Source organism: Ambystoma mexicanum, chromosome 12 (genome assembly GCF_040938575.1).
Source record: "Ambystoma mexicanum isolate Mex_15411 chromosome 12, UKY_AmexF1_1, whole genome shotgun sequence".
NCBI lineage: Eukaryota > Metazoa > Chordata > Amphibia > Caudata > Ambystomatidae > Ambystoma > Ambystoma mexicanum.
This window is the reverse complement of record NC_090936.1, coordinates 532600975-532622291: the sequence shown is the minus strand read 5'-3', so window position 1 is coordinate 532622291 and position 21317 is coordinate 532600975. Positions and strand designations below refer to the sequence as shown.

At 41.6% G+C, this 21317-nt stretch overlaps 1 protein-coding gene across 1 annotated transcript; it reads left to right on the top strand.

Moving 5' to 3' along the window:
* The first annotated feature begins 9913 nt into the window (after positions 1-9913).
* LOC138514531 (olfactory receptor 5J3-like) lies at positions 9914-18102 on the top strand. The gene is made up of 2 exons (XM_069629998.1): positions 9914-9922; positions 17164-18102. Exons 1-2 carry the CDS (start codon positions 9914-9916, stop codon positions 18100-18102), a joined length of 948 nt encoding a protein of 315 aa, XP_069486099.1.
* The last annotated feature ends 3215 nt before the right edge of the window (positions 18103-21317 follow it).

The following is a 21317-nucleotide window of genomic DNA, read 5'->3' as shown; positions in this document are numbered from 1 at the left end:
ATGTACTGTTTTACTGTTTTACAGTAGAATTATAATGTGCATGCAGTTTGCTGGCTGTGATTTCATTGCAGAAACTGTGAAGGAAAATATGTGCTCTGATGAAAAACGCCATTGTACCAGAGGACATGATTGTTACAAATCATTTCATAAAGTTATGCTTCCAGAGAAACCAGCTTGGATGATGTGTATACGTCAGAAAAAAAGGCAGGTTTTAGTTTGAGTGACAGGACTAACATATTAATTCAGGAGACATAAGAGATGTGGTTCAGAGAAGAACGGGAGTGCCGCCGACAGAAGGGCAGAGAGAGCAGCAGGCAGAGAGTAGAATCATGCAGGACAAGATCTTCCAGGAAGCTGGGACCTTGAATTGTGTCCTTCGCAGGTGGAGGAGCTCTGCGGAAATTGCGATACTCCTGTGTGCTGGTAATCCACTTCAGAGAGGGGTTTCCTGTGATAACAGCGCAGAAGTCTCACAGACTGGAAGTGAGTATTTGTAAAAGTGAGGAGCATGTACGGATAATTGAATTTAGCTTTACAGTCAGTCAGTCAGGATTAAGTGGTTACTTTATGAACAGTTTTTTTTAGCATTTGAAAATAATAAACGCTGAAGTGTAAACAGAGAAAAGAAAGTTTGCACGCTGTTGTGCTTTTGTTTTTGTTTCTTCTTTTAGACTGTAGTTTCTGCCAATTGCCTCGGGACCCAAGGTTTGGGTATGATAACAAATGCGGATGTTTTGTCATGAACACAGGCTGGTCATGTAATCTGATGTAGTTGTGCTATTTTGTATTAATGTTCATACCACATAACCTGTTTTCAAACAATAGTGCATATAAAAGAAAAGCATTTTAAAACTGAATCAGGTGGGTTGCGTTTTCTGTCTCTAAGTACATTGAATTACAAAGAGGGTGTGAAATCACATGGAAGAGCCCCAGTGTGTCAAAAGAGGTAACACATTTTACCACAGGTGGTATAACAGGAGGTAAAGTTTGGCACTCTTAGCAAGTAAGTTTAGCATAAGACGCATGTGTGTCTGGTGAATAATTCATAATGAAAAGTGTCCTTTGAACAAATCTGTTCAAGACAGTAGTCTAGTCTCGTAGATAAGTGACTGTAGTGACGGTTAGCACTGTCGAGTTCCCATATGTACAAAGTCCGTTATTCTGTGTATAGAGTTGACCCTAAGTAGAATACAGGTATGAGAGGAGAGTCTCGTCACATCATACAGGGCATCACCATAACCACGCTGTACCACTATTTTACCACTATTTTATCATGGTACTAAAATACCACCAAATTAGGTATAGCCCTATGACTAAATCCCTAACAGAATCTATGCATTTATTAGTGTGTAGCCAATGTACTAAACCTATCACTCCTTGCTTATGGAATTTAGTCAAAGTAACGGCCACTCACCTGCACACATCTGCTATCAAACATTACTAAAAGACACTTTGTACAACACCTCTGCCATAAGAATGGAGCTACCTTTCGCAACAACAATCCAAACTATAACTACAGATATAACGAATATCCTCTCGCATACCCCTCTTTAGATTAGATATCTCCAGCCATCCACATGCCAACTAAAAATGGGTGGCTAGCATGGATTTAGCACCCCATATATACTTGTATTGACTATAATGCACAAACGCATTCTAGCATCTCCTGAATTTCCCATAACTTGAACTTCAGTTCACAGGGGGCATTTGACCGACAGCACCTTGTGTGCATACAAATTGTGAAAGGCATGTTACAAATGATGCTTTACATTACATAACATCACTCATCCTGTCAAACTACAATTCTCCTGCCAAACTACTGCTCCTATCTCCAGCCACTATTTTTCCCTCCAAACAACTACTTCACCCTCCACTGCTCAAGCACTCTGCTTTCAGTCAATAACATTTGCATCCCAATCACTACCTACACTATTTTGCCAATCACCACAAACCATGCACGTTCACACTGGAGAACTACGTTCACCAATAAAACAACTTCTCCAAAAATTATCAACACCTTAAGCTGCTCGTCTCATGGTTATTCTCCAACTCTGACCTCACCCAAAAAAACCATACTTCCTGCTTTCTGTTCCCTACATAAACTCCTTTATGTCTACCGGGCTGGGTTCTCTCTCTCTCTGTCCAATCTGGCCCTATCTCCTCCAACCTGGATGTGTGTGTATAGTAAAATGTCATAGGTTGGGGTGCCAAGCACCACCTACTTTCTCCATGTGGGCCTATGATGCACTGAAAATGGTGACCCTGAAAGGCCACTGTTTATGTTCATGTTCCGGGACCCACACCAGTGGGGCCTTCCAATAGGTCTCTATGGGGAGGGTGGTTCCTTCTCCCCATTTGGTCCCTAGAGGTCTAGGTGGCCTTTGGGTTGTTGTGCAGGCATCTATATATTCGTTCAGCAATTCCATGAGGTCTATGGCATTATCACATAAGAGAGTGGGTTCTCTCTATCCCTGCCACGGTTTGCTGCCGGGTACCTGTCACGTAGTTGGCTTTTCACTTCAGCTGACATTTTTCTCTCTCTCACATTATATCCTGTTGGTAATTCCGGTCTTCATCTTCAGAGAACAATTCAAGTCCGGAAAGCAAATTGGCAAGGCATGGCATGAATAGAAAGTGCTCTGCATAGGCACATATTGGCAGCGAGAGGTCAGGAATTTGGTCACACTCAAGAAATCCTACCCTTGGGGCTGGCTCTGGAATCCGCCAAGCTTCTAAAACTATCAGAAAGAAGCACTTTTGAACTTCCCTGACATGGCCAGCTTACTAACATTGTCACACACCTTACCTGACTTCCACAACAGGATTACTCCCAATGTGCGCCTTAATGTAAACAACCAGAAAATTACTCAGAAGATAAACCTTGTCACCAACAGTGGGAGCACCCATGTTCACCTTCACAAAATTGGTTCCGGCCCGATTTCCATGCCGGGTGTACATATGTCTAAGATATGGCACAAAGCAACATGTGGTCACTGTAGTGAAAACACAGAAATACATTATTAAAACATGTACATCTCTACAGTACTGCCATCCCAGCTGCTCTAGAACATATTGTCACATCGAAGGGATCAAACATATTGTTTTTTTTACCTCTATTAGAGAAAGCATTATACTTTGCATTTTGTCTTGCGCCCTATAATTCTAAACTTCTTTTTAAGTTTCCCTATATTTGATCTAATGCAGGTGTTTTGGATATCTTGTTAGACTTTTGAACATTACATTTTTCCAGAAAATTAGTCTTCCTGTCAGAGATGGGGAAACAAATAACAGCCTCTCAATATTTGTTATTATTTTGTTGGGGATATGCGTAACATTACCCTCTTGAATGCAGCAGTATGTTATCAGCAATTTTAGAAGGTGAAATAATACTCTTCACAGTGTTTGTGAATTGCCCCCTATTCATTGGTTGTAAGATGTTTGCTGCTTAGAGTGAGTAGAGTGTTCAGTGTGCCAGTGTGCCAATATATGAAAATGCCCCATGTGTGGTTGATTTGTTTATCAAAACTAGGATATGTACAAACCGAGAAACCCAGCAATCCAGGAGCAACAGATGAAGTTGTTCTGCTGTCGGTCTAGCTGTAATTAAATTTAGTGGTATATCCAGGATCATTGCTCTATACTCTAATATAATGTCTGCAAACTAACTACAGTTATATTGTTCTTGAAAATAACAAATAACTTGTTAAATAAATAAAGCCATTTGAAGTGTTTGTGAATTGTCCCTATTCTTGGAGTTAAAGATGTGTTCTGCACCGATGGAGCATAGTACTGTTTTTATTTAGGGCAATTTTCTAGTATTTAACAGTAGTATTTCCTAGCATTTTTGTAACACCAAATCTAGAAATATTAAATAACCCAGCCTCACAATATAGCAATAATGGAAAAGACATTCTGCCAGAGAGAGAATATGTAATTAGCAAGAAGAAAAGCATGGCTAAGGAAATTACTAAAGCACTTGAAATACTGTCAAGCAGAGTGGAAGCATTGTACACGCTATCATTAGCAGTGGCAGCAGAACAACAGAGGCAGTATTCATTGATGACGAAACTAATAGTAAATCATGATGACCCAAGAAGAGTAAAAACTCCACTTATGGAAAAAACTCCTATATTATCAAGAGAGGAATTAGTTAAAGCAAAGGAACTAAACAGAAAAGTGGAAACAAACAATAATAACAGCAAAGAAACACACATGCAAAACATGGTTGAAGATGAAATAATCGAGCTCGATGACTCATATAATTCTTGGGAAATACAAGACTCAGTAAATATTGCGGCTAGAATTGAAGAAGATGCAATCAATGCACTATGTGCTGAAATATCAATGATGGAAGCCTCATCATCATCGATTAGAACAAAAACCGTTACACAAGACCCAATAAAACAATAAGAACTAAAAGCAAAGAAGATGGACCACAATCAAGGAAAATCTTGTATCATTGATAATGTAAACAAGATACATCAAATAATCTCGAATTGCTAACCTGATAGCACCAAGAGAACAGTATGTCTGAAAGGGCCTTTAGACAACTAGATAAAAAAGCAAAATGTGAAGTTAAACACCCAAACCTGTAGCGATGAGAGAACAAAAACAGGGATTATTAAGGAATGCTATAAAGAGATGAATAAAGAAAAGCAAGAAAATAATAAAGATTTAGGAACCAGACAGAAAATATCCCTGGAAGAATACGTAGCCAAAGTCAGATGGGACAACAGATTGGTTGTGCCCTCAGGAACGTCTTACAATGATGATAAAGTGTAAAGAAAAAGTAAGAAATGGGAACAATATGATGACCAGCAAAGAGAGGTGACAAGTGTAATGGTAAATAAGATAAAAACTGAGAAATTCAATCTGGCAATTTGGCTCGATGAAGTTAACACTACTAACGAAAGTCCCTTCCTAAATCGATCAGCTTTAGTGCGAATATGGACATCTATCCCATTCTAAGGATGATTCAAAGCAGAGATATGGCACAGATCGAGTTACCTGACATCGATAGTGTCACAAATTGGGTGATTATCCACTTTACCTCATATACTGCAGTACCTATGCTCTGGGAACACGCACATGAGCTATATAGACAAGGGCTACAACTCACAGTTTGCAAAACGTCTACTGAGGATAAAACACAAAAGGACAAACAAAACGGAAAAAAACGTTATGCCAATCCCTGATTATTTGGCTATCACCTGGAACCCAACATATAAGCCCACACCAGAAAATTATGAGCAGACGATCTCAAAGTGACCACTGCGGATAGCTAGTTGGAACACCCGCGGCTTCAAACATATAATAAAAGATGCCCACTAACATGAAAAATTATGCCCATGTGACATATTTATGTGACAAGAGCTCTGGCTTGATTGCCCCTTATATATGGAGGGATATCACATATATCAGGTATTAGCTAACAAAGGAATGAAAGGAAGACCATATGGAGGCCTGATAATTGGAGTGATTCAGAAATTGGGATCTAAACAGATGATAATCGATCCTAAGAATAAAAATATATTGGCAGTCGAGATTGAAGTATCGGGGACATCTCGGAATCTACTAGTGATAAATGTGTATGCCCCCTCCAAATATGATGGACATAGAAGAACCTAAGGAAGGTATTGAAAGTGTATTAATAACAACTAATAATACACTAAAGAACCAAATGCTTTTAGTAGGAGGAGATATGAATGCCAGATGTTATGATAATAGTGAATGTGCAGAATATGAAAACGTAAAGAAAAAGAGTACCATGATGCAAAGAAATGGCAACAACAGGGGCGATAGATGGATAAGGACTCTGCGAGAATGGGGCCTTATGATGATGAATGGCAGGACCCGAGGAGATATTCCTGGAGCATACACTTGGAAGGGAAATAACAGTGAATCGACCCTTGACTATATCTTTGGGAACAATGAAATCTTAGAAAGAGCGCATAGCTTGGGAATTACCCCTATGACCAATAGTGATCACAAGATGGTAATCCTTGAGATCAATAATCAACAACAACAGAATTACCATAGTGGATGCAAAAATGTTATTGTTAACCATGTAGGAACAACTATTCGTTGGACAGGAGCAAATTTAGAAAAGATCAAAAAAGAGTCAGAAACATTTTGCAATAAGTTGCTATCTGAAATGAAACAACTATCTGTTGAAGATATAGAAAATCGATTTTATGAATTAACTAAGAACACAGGTGAAAACAAAATGAAACATCTGATATTATGCCAGAAAAATCAGTATACATATGATGTGGCTGTTCGTAATGAAAAACGAGAAATGAGGAAAAAATTTAGAAAGTTAAATACTCTGGGACTAAAATGCCAGCAATATACAGAGCAAAGAAAGTCAATAAGAGGCTATTATCAACGATGGCTGAGAAAGCATAAATATTCCATGCTAAACCAAGACTGGCAAGTAATGATTAAAACGTTAGCTAGTAAAAATACAAAGAATGTATGGGCAAAACTAGCAAAAGCTAAAGGAATCAAGCGGGAACAGACAGTGAATCCCATTCAAGGAAGCACCTGGGCAGCCTTCATACAGCAAAAACAAGACAATTGTTTGGAAGCTTGCCCTATAAATACAGATAAAAATGAAAAATGGCTTATGCAGTTCACCACAGAGAAGTTGAAATTGGCGATAATAAAATTAAATGACTCAAAAGCCCCCAGCCCTAATGGACTTGCAAATGCCATCTTTAAACAAAATATGCATGAATGATGAATGATACTATGCAAATTATTTAATAAAGTCTGTCAGACTCAACAAATTCCTAAAACATGGACACAGGCAATAATCCTCCCAGTATACAAGAAAGGGGCCTGGGAATTGCCTGAGAACTATCGACTACTGTCAATGCATGATGCCTCTGGAAAACTATTTTCTACTTTCGTGTCTCAAAAATTACAAGAATGGGCCAATAGTAAAGATATTTTACACTTACACAAACCGGATTCAGACCAGGAGCGGGCACTGCACATAATCTAAGAGTACTTGACTCATGCATCTGCGATACAAGACAACAGAGTGGCACTACCCTATACGTGATCTTTGTGGACTTTGCTGCTGCGTTCGATAGCGTAGATCGCAAAAGACTATGGACAAAAATACGGAAATGGGGATGCCCTAATTGGTTGATCACGATAGTAGAACAATTACATCAAGGTACACAAGCTTGTGCACGTCTAGTTTTAGAAGGCAGCACCACTGCACCCATTGATATATCATATGGAGTACGACAAGGCTGCCCAATGGCTACGCTACTATATAATCTTTATATGGCAGATCTACCAGATTGGCTAGTGCCGGTGCATGGGTGTTGTCCAAAGCGGGTAGGAAAAGCCATACCTTGTCTCGTTTATGCTGATGATCTAGTTTTAATGAATTACACATATCTTGGGATTAAATTTTTTTTCACATCACTCATAAAATATGCGCAAGTAAATAAATTAAAGATAAACATGTGAAAAATTATGGCATTATGGCATTCTCTACGAAAAAAGCCTCGTACCCAGATATGGTAACTGAAATAGGAACTATAGAATACATGAATTCGTGTCCGTATCTTGGATTAGACATGAGCAATGATAACGCTTACAGAAACATAATTGAAAATAAACAAATAAAAGCAAAAAAACTCACAGAGCTAATTGCAAAATTTGCAAGAGAAAGGGCTGGATACTCATTGGAAGGAATATTAATACTATACAAACACTGTTTTATCCCAATGATCTTATATGGAATAGAGGCGTTGGCGATGGAAAAACTTGATTGGTTAGATGTAATTGAAGGGCATTTTTGGAGAAGACTCCTTAAACTGAGCCCAAGTACACCTATACAATACATTTGCCTCGAACTACGTTTCACATCGTTGAAAAGTTCGATATGGATAAAGGCCAGAGCGCCCCACTTAAAAATACACTCCTCCCCACAATGTAAATTATTGGAGTTATTAGATTATAGAACCAGAAGGAATGACACGTTTGCGAATATATGTGATAACATTTTTAATACAATTCAATGGCACCCATTGTACTACAAGAGGACCGCATATGCTACATTAAAACAGATATACATCAACAAGATAAAACTGTGGGACTGGACGAAAAATTATGAACACCTGGAACAACTAAAGAATTATAATTTCCTAACAGGGATTGTTTACAAATATCTACAAGTAGAAAGATATTTAAAAAGATGCCCAAACCCCGCAGTTAGATAATTCCGATTAAAATTGAGGACTAATCAATTGCCTCTGCTAACAATGACGGGAGCACAACAAAAAATTCCACGGGAAGAAAGAATATGCAGAATATGTAAAAACTTGGCAACTTGGAATCACCGCAGCATGTTCTGTTACAATGCCCTAGATTAAGTACGGAATATATGGCATATTTAGGACATCTGGTACATAATTATGAACATATTAAAAGCAACGCCTTCTGGATATATTGCTTGAATACTGAACTGGAGACAGTCCATATAGGTTTATATCAATTATGGAAGTGTATCACAAACAAACACTTTAATACGAAGTTAGATAATAACTGATTGTCTGCAGTATAGAAATGAGTCATGCTAACAAACAAACTATAATGAACAAATACGATAAGATTATAGAATTTTAAAATTAGAGTTATATATTTGACACAACCAACAATGATGTTTTCAGCATGTAAGAATGAAAAGCGAGTTTAGAGATAAGGATATTCTTGAATGCATAACGTTCCACAGTAATATAGTAGATAATGTGTATAATAATCTTATTGAAGTTGAAGTTGAAGTTGTTTAATTTCATTCTATGCAAATGTAATACATACTCTCCAATATTTTTATGATTTTATGGTGGTATGTTTGAACATAAATGATTGAAATTCTGTAATATTATGCAATCTTTTAACAAAAATGTGTAAAGTTTCTTTTAAAAGTAACCAAATGAAATAAATACATAAATAATTTCCTAGTATTTAAACAAGTTCTACACAGTGGCCCTCATTACGACCCTGGCGGTAAGGGGTTTACACCAGCGTTAGCTGCGCCGACCCCTTACCGCCAACTACGAGTTCCCAAAGCGCCATGGTCACTTTTCCGCCCGCTTTTTGCGGGCGTAAAAATCCATGGCGCTATGGGACCTTGGTGTTAATTACGCCACCGTAATGTACGGTGGCGTAATTAACGCCTTCCCCACTCCCATTGAGCCCTATGGGGCCGAAATGGGAATGGGGAAGGGTAAATGGGTCAATGGGGACTTACCGCCCCGCCAACCTCGGAATGGGGCGGTAAGTCCGCCATCCGCCATGGCGTAAACGGACTTTACGCCATGGCCGAAAAGTCCGTCGATGGCGGAAAAAATCCGCCAGGGTCGTAATGAGGGCCAGTGTCTTCCCTTACAAACCTCTGCATGACCATTTTGTGTTTGTTTGGGGAGTGGTTTGTTAAGGTATAGCACATACATTTTGTAAGCCACATAATGAGGTGCACTTTCCCTTTTTTGTGACTGATCAACAGTCGCATTTGCTATTGATACAGATGAGGTGCATGGAATAGATAGAGTGCATGGAATGAATGGAACGAATGGAATAGATTAATCAAGTGCAAGACATGGATGGAGTGCATGGGACGGATGGAGTGCATGGGACGGATGGAGTGCATGGGATCGGTGGAGTGCATGGGACGGATGAGTGCATGGGATGGATGGGATGCATCGGAGAAATGCAGTGCATGGGACAGATGGAGTGCATGGGATGGATGAAGTGCATAGGACGGACGACGTGGGTAGAACGGACGACGTGGGTAGAACGGATGAAGTGGGTGGAATGGATAAAGAGTGTGGAATGGATGAAGAGTGTGGAGCGGATGGAGAGTGTGGAGCGGATGAAGAGTGTGGAGCGGATGAACAGTGTGGAGCGGATGGAGAGTGTGGAGCGGATGAAGAGTGTGGAGCGGATGTAGTGTACGGAATGGATGTAGTGTGCAGAGCAGATGACGTGTGCGGAACGGAAGAAGTGGGTGTAATGGATGGAATGCATGGATCGGACGAAGTGCATAGATCAGAAGGAATGCATTGAACGGATGGAGAGTGTGGAGCGGATGGAGAGTGTGGAGCGGATGAAGAGTGTGGAGCGGATGAAGAGTGTGGAGCGGATGGAGAGTGTGGAGCGGATTAAGAGTGTGGAGCGGATGAAGAGTGTGGAGCGGATGTAGTGTACGGAATGGATGTAGTGTGCAGAGCAGATGACGGAAGAAGTGGTTGTAATGGATGGAATGCATGGATCGGACGAAGTGCATAGATCAGAAGGAATGCATTGAACTGATTGAACAGATGGAGTGCATAGAACTGAGGAGCACAAGCGACAAATGGAATGCTTGGAACAGTTAGGGGGCATGGAATGGACATTGTACAAGAATGGTTGGAGTACATGGAACGGTTGGAGCGCATGGAACGATTGGAGGTCATGGAACAGTTGGAGCGCATGGAATGGTTTATGTGCATGGAACGGTTGATGTGCATGGAACAGTTGATGTGCATGGAACGGTTGGAGTGCATGGAACAGCTGGAGTGCATGGAATGGCTGGAGTGCCTGAAATGGCTGGAGTGCATGAAACGGTTGGAGTGCATGAAATGGTTGGAGTGCATGGAATGGTTGGAGTGCATGGAACTGCTGATGTGCATGGAACGGTTGATGTGCATGGAATGGTTGCTGAGCATGGACCGGTTAGAGTGCATGGAATGGTTGGAGCATAAAGCCGTTCGATATCAAGCACCTACTGAAAGGAATGTATGGAACTGATTGAACAGATGGAGTGCATAGAACTGAGGGAGTAAATGCAACGGATGGAATGCTTGGAACAGTTAGGAGGCATGGAATGGACATTGTACAAGAATGGTTGGAGTGCATGGAATGGTTGGAGTGCATGGAACGGTTGGAGCACATGGAACGGTTGGAGCGCATGAAACGGTTGGAGCGCATGGAATGGTTGATGTGCATGGAACAGTTGATGTGCATGGAATGGTTGGAGTGCATGGAACGGCTGGAGTGCATGGAATAGCTGGAGTGCATGAAACAGCTTGAGTGCATGAAGCAGTATAAGTGCATGAAACGGTTGGAGTGCATGGAACGGTTGATGTGCATGGAACGGTTGGAGTGCATGGAACGGTTGATGTGCATGGAACGGTTGATGTACATGGAACGGTTAGAGTGCATGGAATGGTTGGAGCATGAAGCTGCTCGATCTCAAGCACCTACTGAAAACCACCATATCACATCACCACGCTTACTCTCTTCTATACACCACCACTCAACTAGAACACATCGATACTATGACACATTCGGTATAGCTGTTCTCATACCAACACCTGCCACATACTCTCCATCATCCTAACTAAACACAGCTGGCTGCAAACCCGCCGGCCTAGGCGTTCTCCTCAGGCCTAACGTAGCCAGAATCAGACTGGTATCACCCTGCCAGAACGAACACATACTCCTGATCTCCCAACCACCACATATACTGCTAAGAAGCAGCTATCATACGAATGCCACAACTGCTGCACACATATCCAGTGCACACACGCACCTTATGACCTCTCTATCTCTCTCTACTGACTTGAACTACGGTTCCCGAGGGTGTTCAACCTACCAGCACCTTGAGATCATACCAATGGTACATAAGGGGCTATATAAATGCAAAGTAACATAACATAACATAACATTGGATTTTCACCCCATTTACAATCTCTTCAACCATTTTTAGGAAGAGTGTGTGAAGGGTTTTGTTATCTTCTTCTTGTGGCAGGAACATCTGGCAAGTCTGCCTTCGTTTTCGGAGGGATACTCATAACAGCTTTAATCTTTAGTTCAGTAAATGCAGCTCATACAGTATTCTTAAACATTTCTCAACGATTCTGAGAACAATACACATTTTCATATGACATCTTCAATGTCGTTTGGAAGGGTTCCATTGTGTGACCCATTTTGATTATTAAGCCTCTAATGTATGTTGTTGTACGTCTCTTTGCAAGCATTGATGTCGGCCTATTTACTGAATGAAAGCAAACTTGCTTATAACCCTGCACAGAATGTGCTTCTACCTCCACTGTTACAGAAGTCTTCCTCCTAGGTTGCTGCATGTCATGGTTATATATTTGAACGCTGCGGGATATATTCTGCATTTAGTGCAAAATGTTAAGGTGTTATATTTCATGAGTTCTACCTTTCTTTCAAAAGTTGCAAACTATTTGATTTGCTCGTAAAATTGGCTTTCAGAGTGTTCCATTATGTGAAAATGCATACGCATGTGATTATTTGGTCCAGATACATGGTTCATTCATTTCTCAAAAGAAGGTCATTTAAAACAGCAGGAAATCCAGTAATCCAGGAGTACAAGATGAGGTTGCTCTGCTGTAGCAATGGTGGCTGTAATTAAATGCAGTGACATATCCAGACCATTGTTCCACAATCCAATATATTTTCTGGGATTAGTAAAAATAAATTCTGAAAGGAGTCAAATAAATTGTTACATGTATAGAATGAGGTTGGGGCCCTTCAATTAAAGGAATTGTCTCTGCTTGAGCCATATTTTTCCATAGAGGCAGCCAATTGAAATTTGTTGTTGTATGGTTGAGTTTTTGACTCATGGGTTTGAACCGTTATTGTGCATCAGAAATGGGGTTGTGTCTCCATGTGGCCCGTAATTTTCAAAAAGTAATATTGTGTCCCATCAGCTAAACCTTTGATATGACATGCATGTATAGGATGTCTACTTTTGTTCTTATTAGGAGTACAGTTGGCTTAGGCAATGATGCCTGAGTGGTTGGTTGTGCTGGACAGGAAAGCCTATGGATGTCTGAAATTGCAACCAAATAAAGTCAGTCACTTCAGGAACAAACGCTATTAGCAATCTGGTATAATGTTGAAGAAGTTAATATTTTTATTTTAAATTTTGATGTGTGGAGTGCTAAGCTTTATTCACAAAACTGCAAAAAATAAAAGCTATAATCAATATGGCCAATATGGAAATAGGAAAGCAGCTCCTGGAAAAGTCCCTCTTCTATTCCCAAGATGGTCAGTGGGAGCGGGCTACAGAATCAGTGGATAAATGAAATATGTTTTTTTGTGTTTTAGTTGGTAAGGCTAAGGAGGATTATAAGGTATGCAGGGAAGGCATTGGAAGCAAGCATGGGCAGCCAACAGCTTGCTGCAAATCAGCAGTCTTGTAGTTTCAGAATCAGTACATTTATTGAGCAACCTAGATGCTGATGACTATGATTGTGTTTCTACAGTTGGCTGTGCAATAAGAGATCTTCACTATCGTAAACATCAATTTTCCCCTTATATTACAAGCCCTGAAATCATAGGTATATCTTCCGTATAAGTGATTCAGTCCCAAGTCGTGAGGGTGTGTTAATGCTGGCTGTCTCTTAGAGGGCCCATGAGTAAAGTTTGACAATCAATATGATGACCATCAAATTAGCTGCAGTCCATGAACGCCTCCCAACAAAACTTTCTTCAGTTCCTATATATTGTGGGTTAGTGGCCTTGGTGTTAAGTTCATTTGCACACTTTGGTGGTCCACCAGTACCGCATAGTGGTACTATTTGAAGTGTGCATACACTCATACAACAAACACTTAGAAAAGTAAATAAATAGGGTGATCACATTTTTTCACCTCATGATTGAAAAATCAATGGTAGTACAGGTTGAACTTATGTTGCCATACCTTTTTTGGAGCTAATCAAAATGATCAATTTGATATATAGCTATCAAAAAGTAGAGCCAGTACTAGCTTCCAATTGGTCCACATCCACTTTTTCTACTAAATCGTGTACACAATCAACTATTATATTTTAAGTCACCGCTTCAGGGTGTCCTTTGCTCTTCCTCCCACACAATTATAATCAATTGTGAGGTATTGCTCCCATTTGGTCTCCTCTTTGAAGGCACTGGGTACTGCACTTTCTGGGTATCATCTGGGGCTTTTGCTTCCCATTCCATTTAGTAGTATGTCCTTGTTTTTCAGAAAGATTGCAGACTTCCAGAATTTATTTAATAGGTTTGCATTCTTTCTCTCCTTTATGTATAATTTCATCTCGTCTACAGGCTGGAATTTTGCAAATAGGAAAAAGCACATGCAATTATTTAAATATTGCCATTACAAAGTTTTGGGAGGCCCTCATTTGTTTGCCTCTGAAGTTAGGTTCTGTTCCCAGCTTTATGTTCCTGTTTGCCGCCTGTTTATCATGTGATAGCGGCAAGTGAACTAATTTTGCTCCTTATATCTGGCCCAGAAGAGCTCTAGGGCTCACTGTTCTATATGCACTGTTGATCAAACATGAGTCAGTATCTAGCATTCAAAAAGTGTGACTTTCCTTTATGCCAGTGAAGGAAAGATGTCACCTGTAATGAAACACTTGCCTTCCCTACTAATGTTAAGTCAAGTATCTTCTGGAATACTCACCCTCATCGCTAATTCATTGATTCTATAGTATTTTAAGGCTATATTTTTGGGGAGCTTTTTTAGCATTTCTTGTGGAGCTTAAAGAGTACGTTGATGCTTTCTGTATCATGACTTTCAATGTAATTGCAAGGGGGGGTTGAGTTCCATTGTTAATAAGGATTTGAAGTGTGGGTAGAAAGCATTAATTTCTTGGATAAGGATTTTTGAGTTGTTCCCCATTTTAGAGATGAGCAGTATCAAAGATGGGCATGGGCAGAACCACCTGCCAGTATTCTACCAGTAAATCCATCTCCTGTGTACAACAGGCATTTCCTAGTCTATAACACTGTATGTGTCAGAGAAAGAACAGGATTAATGCCTATGAGTCTCTATGAGCAATAGGACACCAAAGTATGTATTCATATTGTTTATAAAGTCTCCCCTATTTAGGAAGGCGTAGCATCTTTTCCACAATGTTCTTGACATATTTCCACTCCTCTAAACATCTCTCTGTGGTCCTAGAATCTGGGACTTCTGGGTGATAGAGCGGGAGCACAGAGACACCAAAAGCACTGTACCCTGGGGTGGCAAGTCCAACTGTGAGCTTCACTGAAGAAGTAATCTTGCTTAGTTATGAAACTATTTTGAATGGACCTGTAAAACACACGCATTCCTGAATGGTCTTGGGGGAGTACATTTTCCTACAATGGAGTAAACACTCCATATTAACTGCCACCTGAAGCAGAACTAAGCAGAGCTTTTTGATTGGATCATCCAGCATAGAACAATCTTCAGAAAGCATGCAGAGAAACAATATTTTGTTGTTAATACTAATTATGATTATGGTGATTTCAGCTAAAGGGACATCAAATGCTACTAGGAGGGAAATGGCTGAAAATGACATGAGTCGGATTAGTCCAACATTGCCTTTTTTAGATTCTCGTGTTGCCAATGCCTCGATTAAGCTTAGGATACAAAATAGTCAGCACTGAAATGTGTAAATTGTTAAATAAATGTTCACCTACCAGCGAGAATATCAGCACATTTTCCTGATGTTTCGGGAAATAGGATCTGGGTGGGTGCATCCTGTTGTTTTGTTGGACTGAATGACTTCTAAAATGTCTGTCAAATGGATTTATTCAAAATCTATATAAATAACAAAAGTTTGAGTTTTGCTTTTTATCCTGTGATGAAGAAGATATATGTGACTTTGAAAGCTCATTCTTTATTCAATCTCAGCATAATACTTTCAGTTGTCCCAAAAGGAGTCATCACAATGTGTCAGCCTCATTGTGAGTGTGCAAATGGTTTTGGAGATGCCCTGTCTAACAGCTCAGTAGATCAGTAGTGCAGACTCACAGAGCAATAACAAACATATTGCTAGCAGAACATAGTGGTGAGACAAAGGAGTTACACATTTGTACACCCCCTCCTACTAAATTGAAAACGGAATACAACTTAAGACATCTGAAATCCTGGCTTGCCGAACAGGCCACTTAATCACATAGGGTACCCCGACACTATCTAGTCCATTTCTGGTCAGGATCCTTCCTTTCCCAATGGCCACCCCTTAACAGCTTTTCCAAAATAGTTGCCAAAGACCTTCTTGGGAGGATAGCTCAGCTGCAACGTGCTCGCCTTGGAAGCAAGACGACACAGAGCAACACAGGTTTGATCCCCGGGTCCATGCTTAGAAACCCCTGGGTATTAAACGTGTTATAAATAACCAATCATATCATATCATATCACCTAGCTGTACTCCTAGGCACTTCGTGCTTGATGGTTATCAAATATAATACACTGTAATCTTGAATTTGCCTTCCTTCACTAGGCATAATATTATCTGATTTGACTCGTCTTACATGTTAACATATTTGCTATTGTTTCTGAACCACAGTAGCTTGCACATGGCTGACAACCCATGCCTACATTATGTGTCCTATGTTATCATTATACTTTTATTGTTATGGGTTTCTACCCAATTATTCTGACACTTAACCGACTACAGCAAAGTCACACTAGGCATGTAACGTAACTGAATCCTGTCTTGACAATTATATTATTTCTTTGTTTATGTGCCCCTGATTTGTGCTTTAAATCAGTATTCCGGATCTGTGGTGCTATACAAAACAATTGAAATTAAATATTAAACAGTTGATTGGCCAAATTTCTCTTTTCAGAGCTGTGCTTCCTGAGGAAAAATGTATCTCAAGGTTATCTGACAATGTTTGATTAGAATTCAAGAAGTTCTTTGCAATGCCAAATATTTATTTTGGGCAGAGCTTCATTGGCTACATGGCTACCCATCAATTGGTAGAAGTCAGTTCATGACAAATAGTGCAGAGCTGATCAGATGCCAGGAAGGAAAGTTTTTTTTAAAGACAATTAATACTTTTGAATTTTGTGTGTTCCCATTCCTCTGAAAACAGTTTTCTTGTGGTGAGTGTCTACATGCACATTATGCCCAATACAAAGTGATTTACATCAAGTAAGTGCATAAAGGATGCTACAGAATGCATATACATGCCTAATCGAATAGCATACATGATAAAGCACCACCAGGAATGTGAACATTTTGATATTTTATGCAGCAGGTATTTTAGCATCTCTTTATTGTATCTTTTGAATGCATTTTACCAGCTCTGTTGTCATGTTTTATGTAACAATAATTATTATTGCATTTTTTTCCAACAGGTCCTGCATGATAGATGAAAGAAGACAACTGGACTTCAGTAACAGAGTTCATACTTCTTGGTCTGACTGATGATCCCAAGCTGAAGGCTCTACTTTCTGTGCTGTTCCTCCTATTTTACATCATCACCCTTCTGGGGAATCTGAGCATTATGGCACTTATCAGTACCTGTCCACGCCTTCACACCCCTATGTATTTTCTTCTCAGTAATCTAGCATTTGTAGATCTCTGCTACGCCTCTATTATCACCCCAAATATGTTGGCTAATTTCCTCTCAGACAAAAAGACTATTTCACTGTCTGGTTGCAGAACTCAACTATTTTTTTTCTCTTTTATGGGTACTACTGATGTGTTTCTTTTGGTCTCTATGGCCTATGACCGATATGTGGCTATTTGTAATCCTTTGCTCTACAATAGCATTATGACCAAACAAGCGTGCATATTATTATCCGTCAGTGCCTACACAGTGGCCTTCATGAATTCCTTGATACACACAAGTTGTACCTTCATGTTATCCTTCTGTGGGCCCAATAGGATCTCTAATTTTTACTGTGATATCCCTCCTTTACTAAAACTGTCCTGCTCTGACACATCGCTTAATGAGGCAGTGCTGGTATTTGTGGCTGGCACAATTATGGTTGCATCCTTTAGTGTTATCTGCATCTCTTACATGTACATTGTGTTGTCCATCATGAGAATACACTCCCCTGAGGGGAGGAGCAGAGCTTTCTCTACCTGCTCCTCACACCTTTTCTGTGTTGTTCTGTTCTATGGGACTGTCTTTTTCATGTATCTAAGACCCAGATCCAGTTACTTAATGGATCAGGACAGCGTGGCTTCGGTGTTCTACACTGTGGTGATTCCAATGTTAAATCCACTGATATACAGCCTTAGGAACCAGGAAGTGAAAGGGGCACTAAAAAGTGCAATAGAGAAAATATGGGTGCAACAATAAATATCCAGATGGAGAAACATCTCTGGACTTTAGACTGCGTTGTTTTGGTGACAGAAAAGACATGATGTAGGGATTTTGCTGGATGGCAATGATTACTAAAAAGGAAATCAGAAAGCAGACACTGGGATTGCACATACATAGGTGCTTGTTCCTGTTTGTATTTATGTATCGGTTTTCAGTTGGTCAAAATAGGTTTGCTTGGGATGAGCTCCAATCAAACAGTGAGTAGAATGTATAAGTAATATACATTATTTAAAATATTAAGGGAAAACATTAAATAAAATAAAGTTGTATTACCGTATAACATTTAGAATCCATTACAGTTTATTGAGGTCATAGCTGGACAACCATCCTTTTAACGTTAACAGTTTTCTCTACATTGGCCAATCTCTGTGATGTGAATGATGCAAGTCTCTTAATCCAAAAGATATAAAAATTCATTTTTACACTAATGTTCTGAATAAGCCAAACATTAGTCTTTAAGGAAGAGAAGTGAGTGTTTTTTTCTGATATGTTCAATGATAATATTTATTTGAGTTCCTATAGTATGGTTCCAGTATGATTCCAATACTATCAGCAAGCTGTTGTATAGTCCATGGCAAACCAATTTTGTAAGTGATATTTACAGGCCGATTCATGGAATTAATGTGCGCTGAAAATATCGGCGCAAGCGTGCGAAAACTTGCGATTCGCAGTGAAAGTGCGAAAATCGCAGTGCAAGTGCGAATATCGCAGGGAAACCAGCGCACATCTATTCATGAAAGTCTGTGCGCGAGTAAAATCTGGGATGTGCGCTGAAAAAGTGCGCGGCGCACGCCGGCGCACAGGTCATCTAACGGCGTGCGCTAAGGCCACAGCGAGAGCGCACACAGCGCTGCGCACATAACAAAAGTAGGCGGAACACAGGGCTTGACACGCAAAATGGGGAACAACTCGTGAAAATCTGGGCATCACGGGGGAAGCACAGGAGGCAAGTGCGCGGAACGCCCACACGCTCGCCTACAACACGTATTCATGGAATCGAATAGGGCAAAACAGCGCACGGGCAAAGACGCGCACAGGCCTAAACACGTCCGCCACACGAAGGCAGGCGGTCGCGTCCCTGTGCATGAAAAAAATGTGCACCAAAATGTGCGCCCACAAAAAACAGGCATATACAGCTATGTAGAATGTCCCATACTGTGGGCCTCTAGGACAAATGACGTGCAAAGGGGTACGTGAAAGACTCAGACACCCGCTGTGTGAAAAATAGAGCGTGCGTGTATTTCGGGGGTGCGTGAGAAGTTCTACACGCTTTTTGCCCTGGGGGAGCGGGGCACGTGTATTACAGGGGTTCGTGTGAAGTTTCACACGCGATAGGCCTTGGTCGAGCAGGGTACGTGTAAATCTGGGGTTCGCGTGAAGTTTCACACGCGATAGGCCTTGGTCGAGTGTGGTACGTGTAAATCTGGGGTTCGCGGGAAGTTTCACACGCGATTGGCCTGGGTACGTGTATTTCAGGGGTGCGCATGAAGTTTCACACGCGATTGGCCTGGGTATGTGTATTTCAGGGGTGTGCGTGAAGTTTCAAATGCGATTGGCCTGGGTACGTGTATTTTAGGGGTTCACGTGAAGTTTCACACGCGATAGGCCTTGGTCGAGCGTGATATGTGTAAATCTGGGGTTCACGGGAAGTTTCACACGCGATTGGCCTGGGTACGTGTATTTCAGGGGTGTGCGTGAAGTTTCACACGCGATTGGCCTGGGTACGTGTATTTCAGGGGTGCGCGTGAAGTTTCACATGCGATTGGGCCTGGGCGGGCGGGGTACCACTCACCATCTGCCTTGCGTGTAGAAGAACGCGTAACCAACACTCACCCGCTGTGAAGTAATAGCGTGTGAACCCCAACGCCTGGAAAACACACGCACCGCACCCCACGAAAAGCACGTACAGGCCCGTGCGTGATACGTCACAGATGCGCTTATGCGCTGAGGCACTTTGGTCCAATGAAATTGCGGATGCGTGCTGACGCGTTTATGCGCTAAGGGCCTTTCCTCGAATTACACGCTGACGTGCAAGAATTTCATGTGCCAAATCACTCTGTATCAAGCTGGCCACGCGAAAACACACGGAAGACCGCACTCCTGCCCAAAAGGCCAAATTACTGCCCCGCAGAGCCCCGAGCAACCTCCCATGAGCCATCTGCTGCTGCCTGCCTGCCTGCTGCGATCGTGCCCTGCTATTTTGTGCCTGCACATCTGCCATCTGCAGGGGTCCAGTTGTTGTGTCCACCCCTGCTGGAACAGAAGACTCCCGACTGGTATACCATCACTCCACAGCCCAGCCCCAGGACCCAGTTGCCCACCCACGCCTGCCTCGGGGGTCGCCATGTCAGGGCAAACACCATCTGAGACCACTGGCGACCCCCAGCCAGAGGGGCAGAGGGCCACCATCTTCAGTCAGAAGGAAGTTGGTGTCCTGGTGGAGCTTGTCCTTTGGCATTATGATGCCCTCTTCGGATCATCACGCGTCAACACGGAAGGACGGGACAGGATCTGGGACGACTTTGTGGTTGCCTTCAATGCGGAGGGGGTGGCAACCCGCAACATCAAGCAAGTCAAGAAGCGCTGGGAGGACTTGACGTCCAGGACCCTCTTAAAGGCCCGGCGCCTCGTGGAGGGGGGCCGGGGCCGCATGAGTACCATCCAGTTGAGGGTCCTGGAACGCGTACGCCCAGTGCTCCACACCCAGATCCTTGAGAGGCAGACCTGTCTGGAGTTGAGCGGTAAGTGGCCAAGCATTGCTGTGTGAGACAGGGCATGTTGCAGTGTGCTGGTTGTCTGATACTTGCCTGTATGTGTGACAGAGGCCATGTACTTATGTGTGTTTGCAGGGACATCATGGTCATGCATGTGAGACCAGTAATGTGTGAACCACATGGTTGGTGCATGTGTTTAAATGCAACATGGGGAGCTCTATGCGGAATGGACACATGAGAGCTTGCCAGTCTCTGTTCCTGGACATGGGTGGGGGTGAGGGATCGGTGCTGATGCCATGTACATGTATGGTGTCCATGTCTGTGTGTCTGACCTGCGTGTCTGTGACTTGGGAATGCCATGGATGCATGACACATGTCTGTGACAATGTTCAGATTCACTGATGCAGCCTAGTCATCCTTGTATCCACTGTGTCTGGTGTGTACGAGGCCAGATGGATGAAACTACGGTGAAGTGTA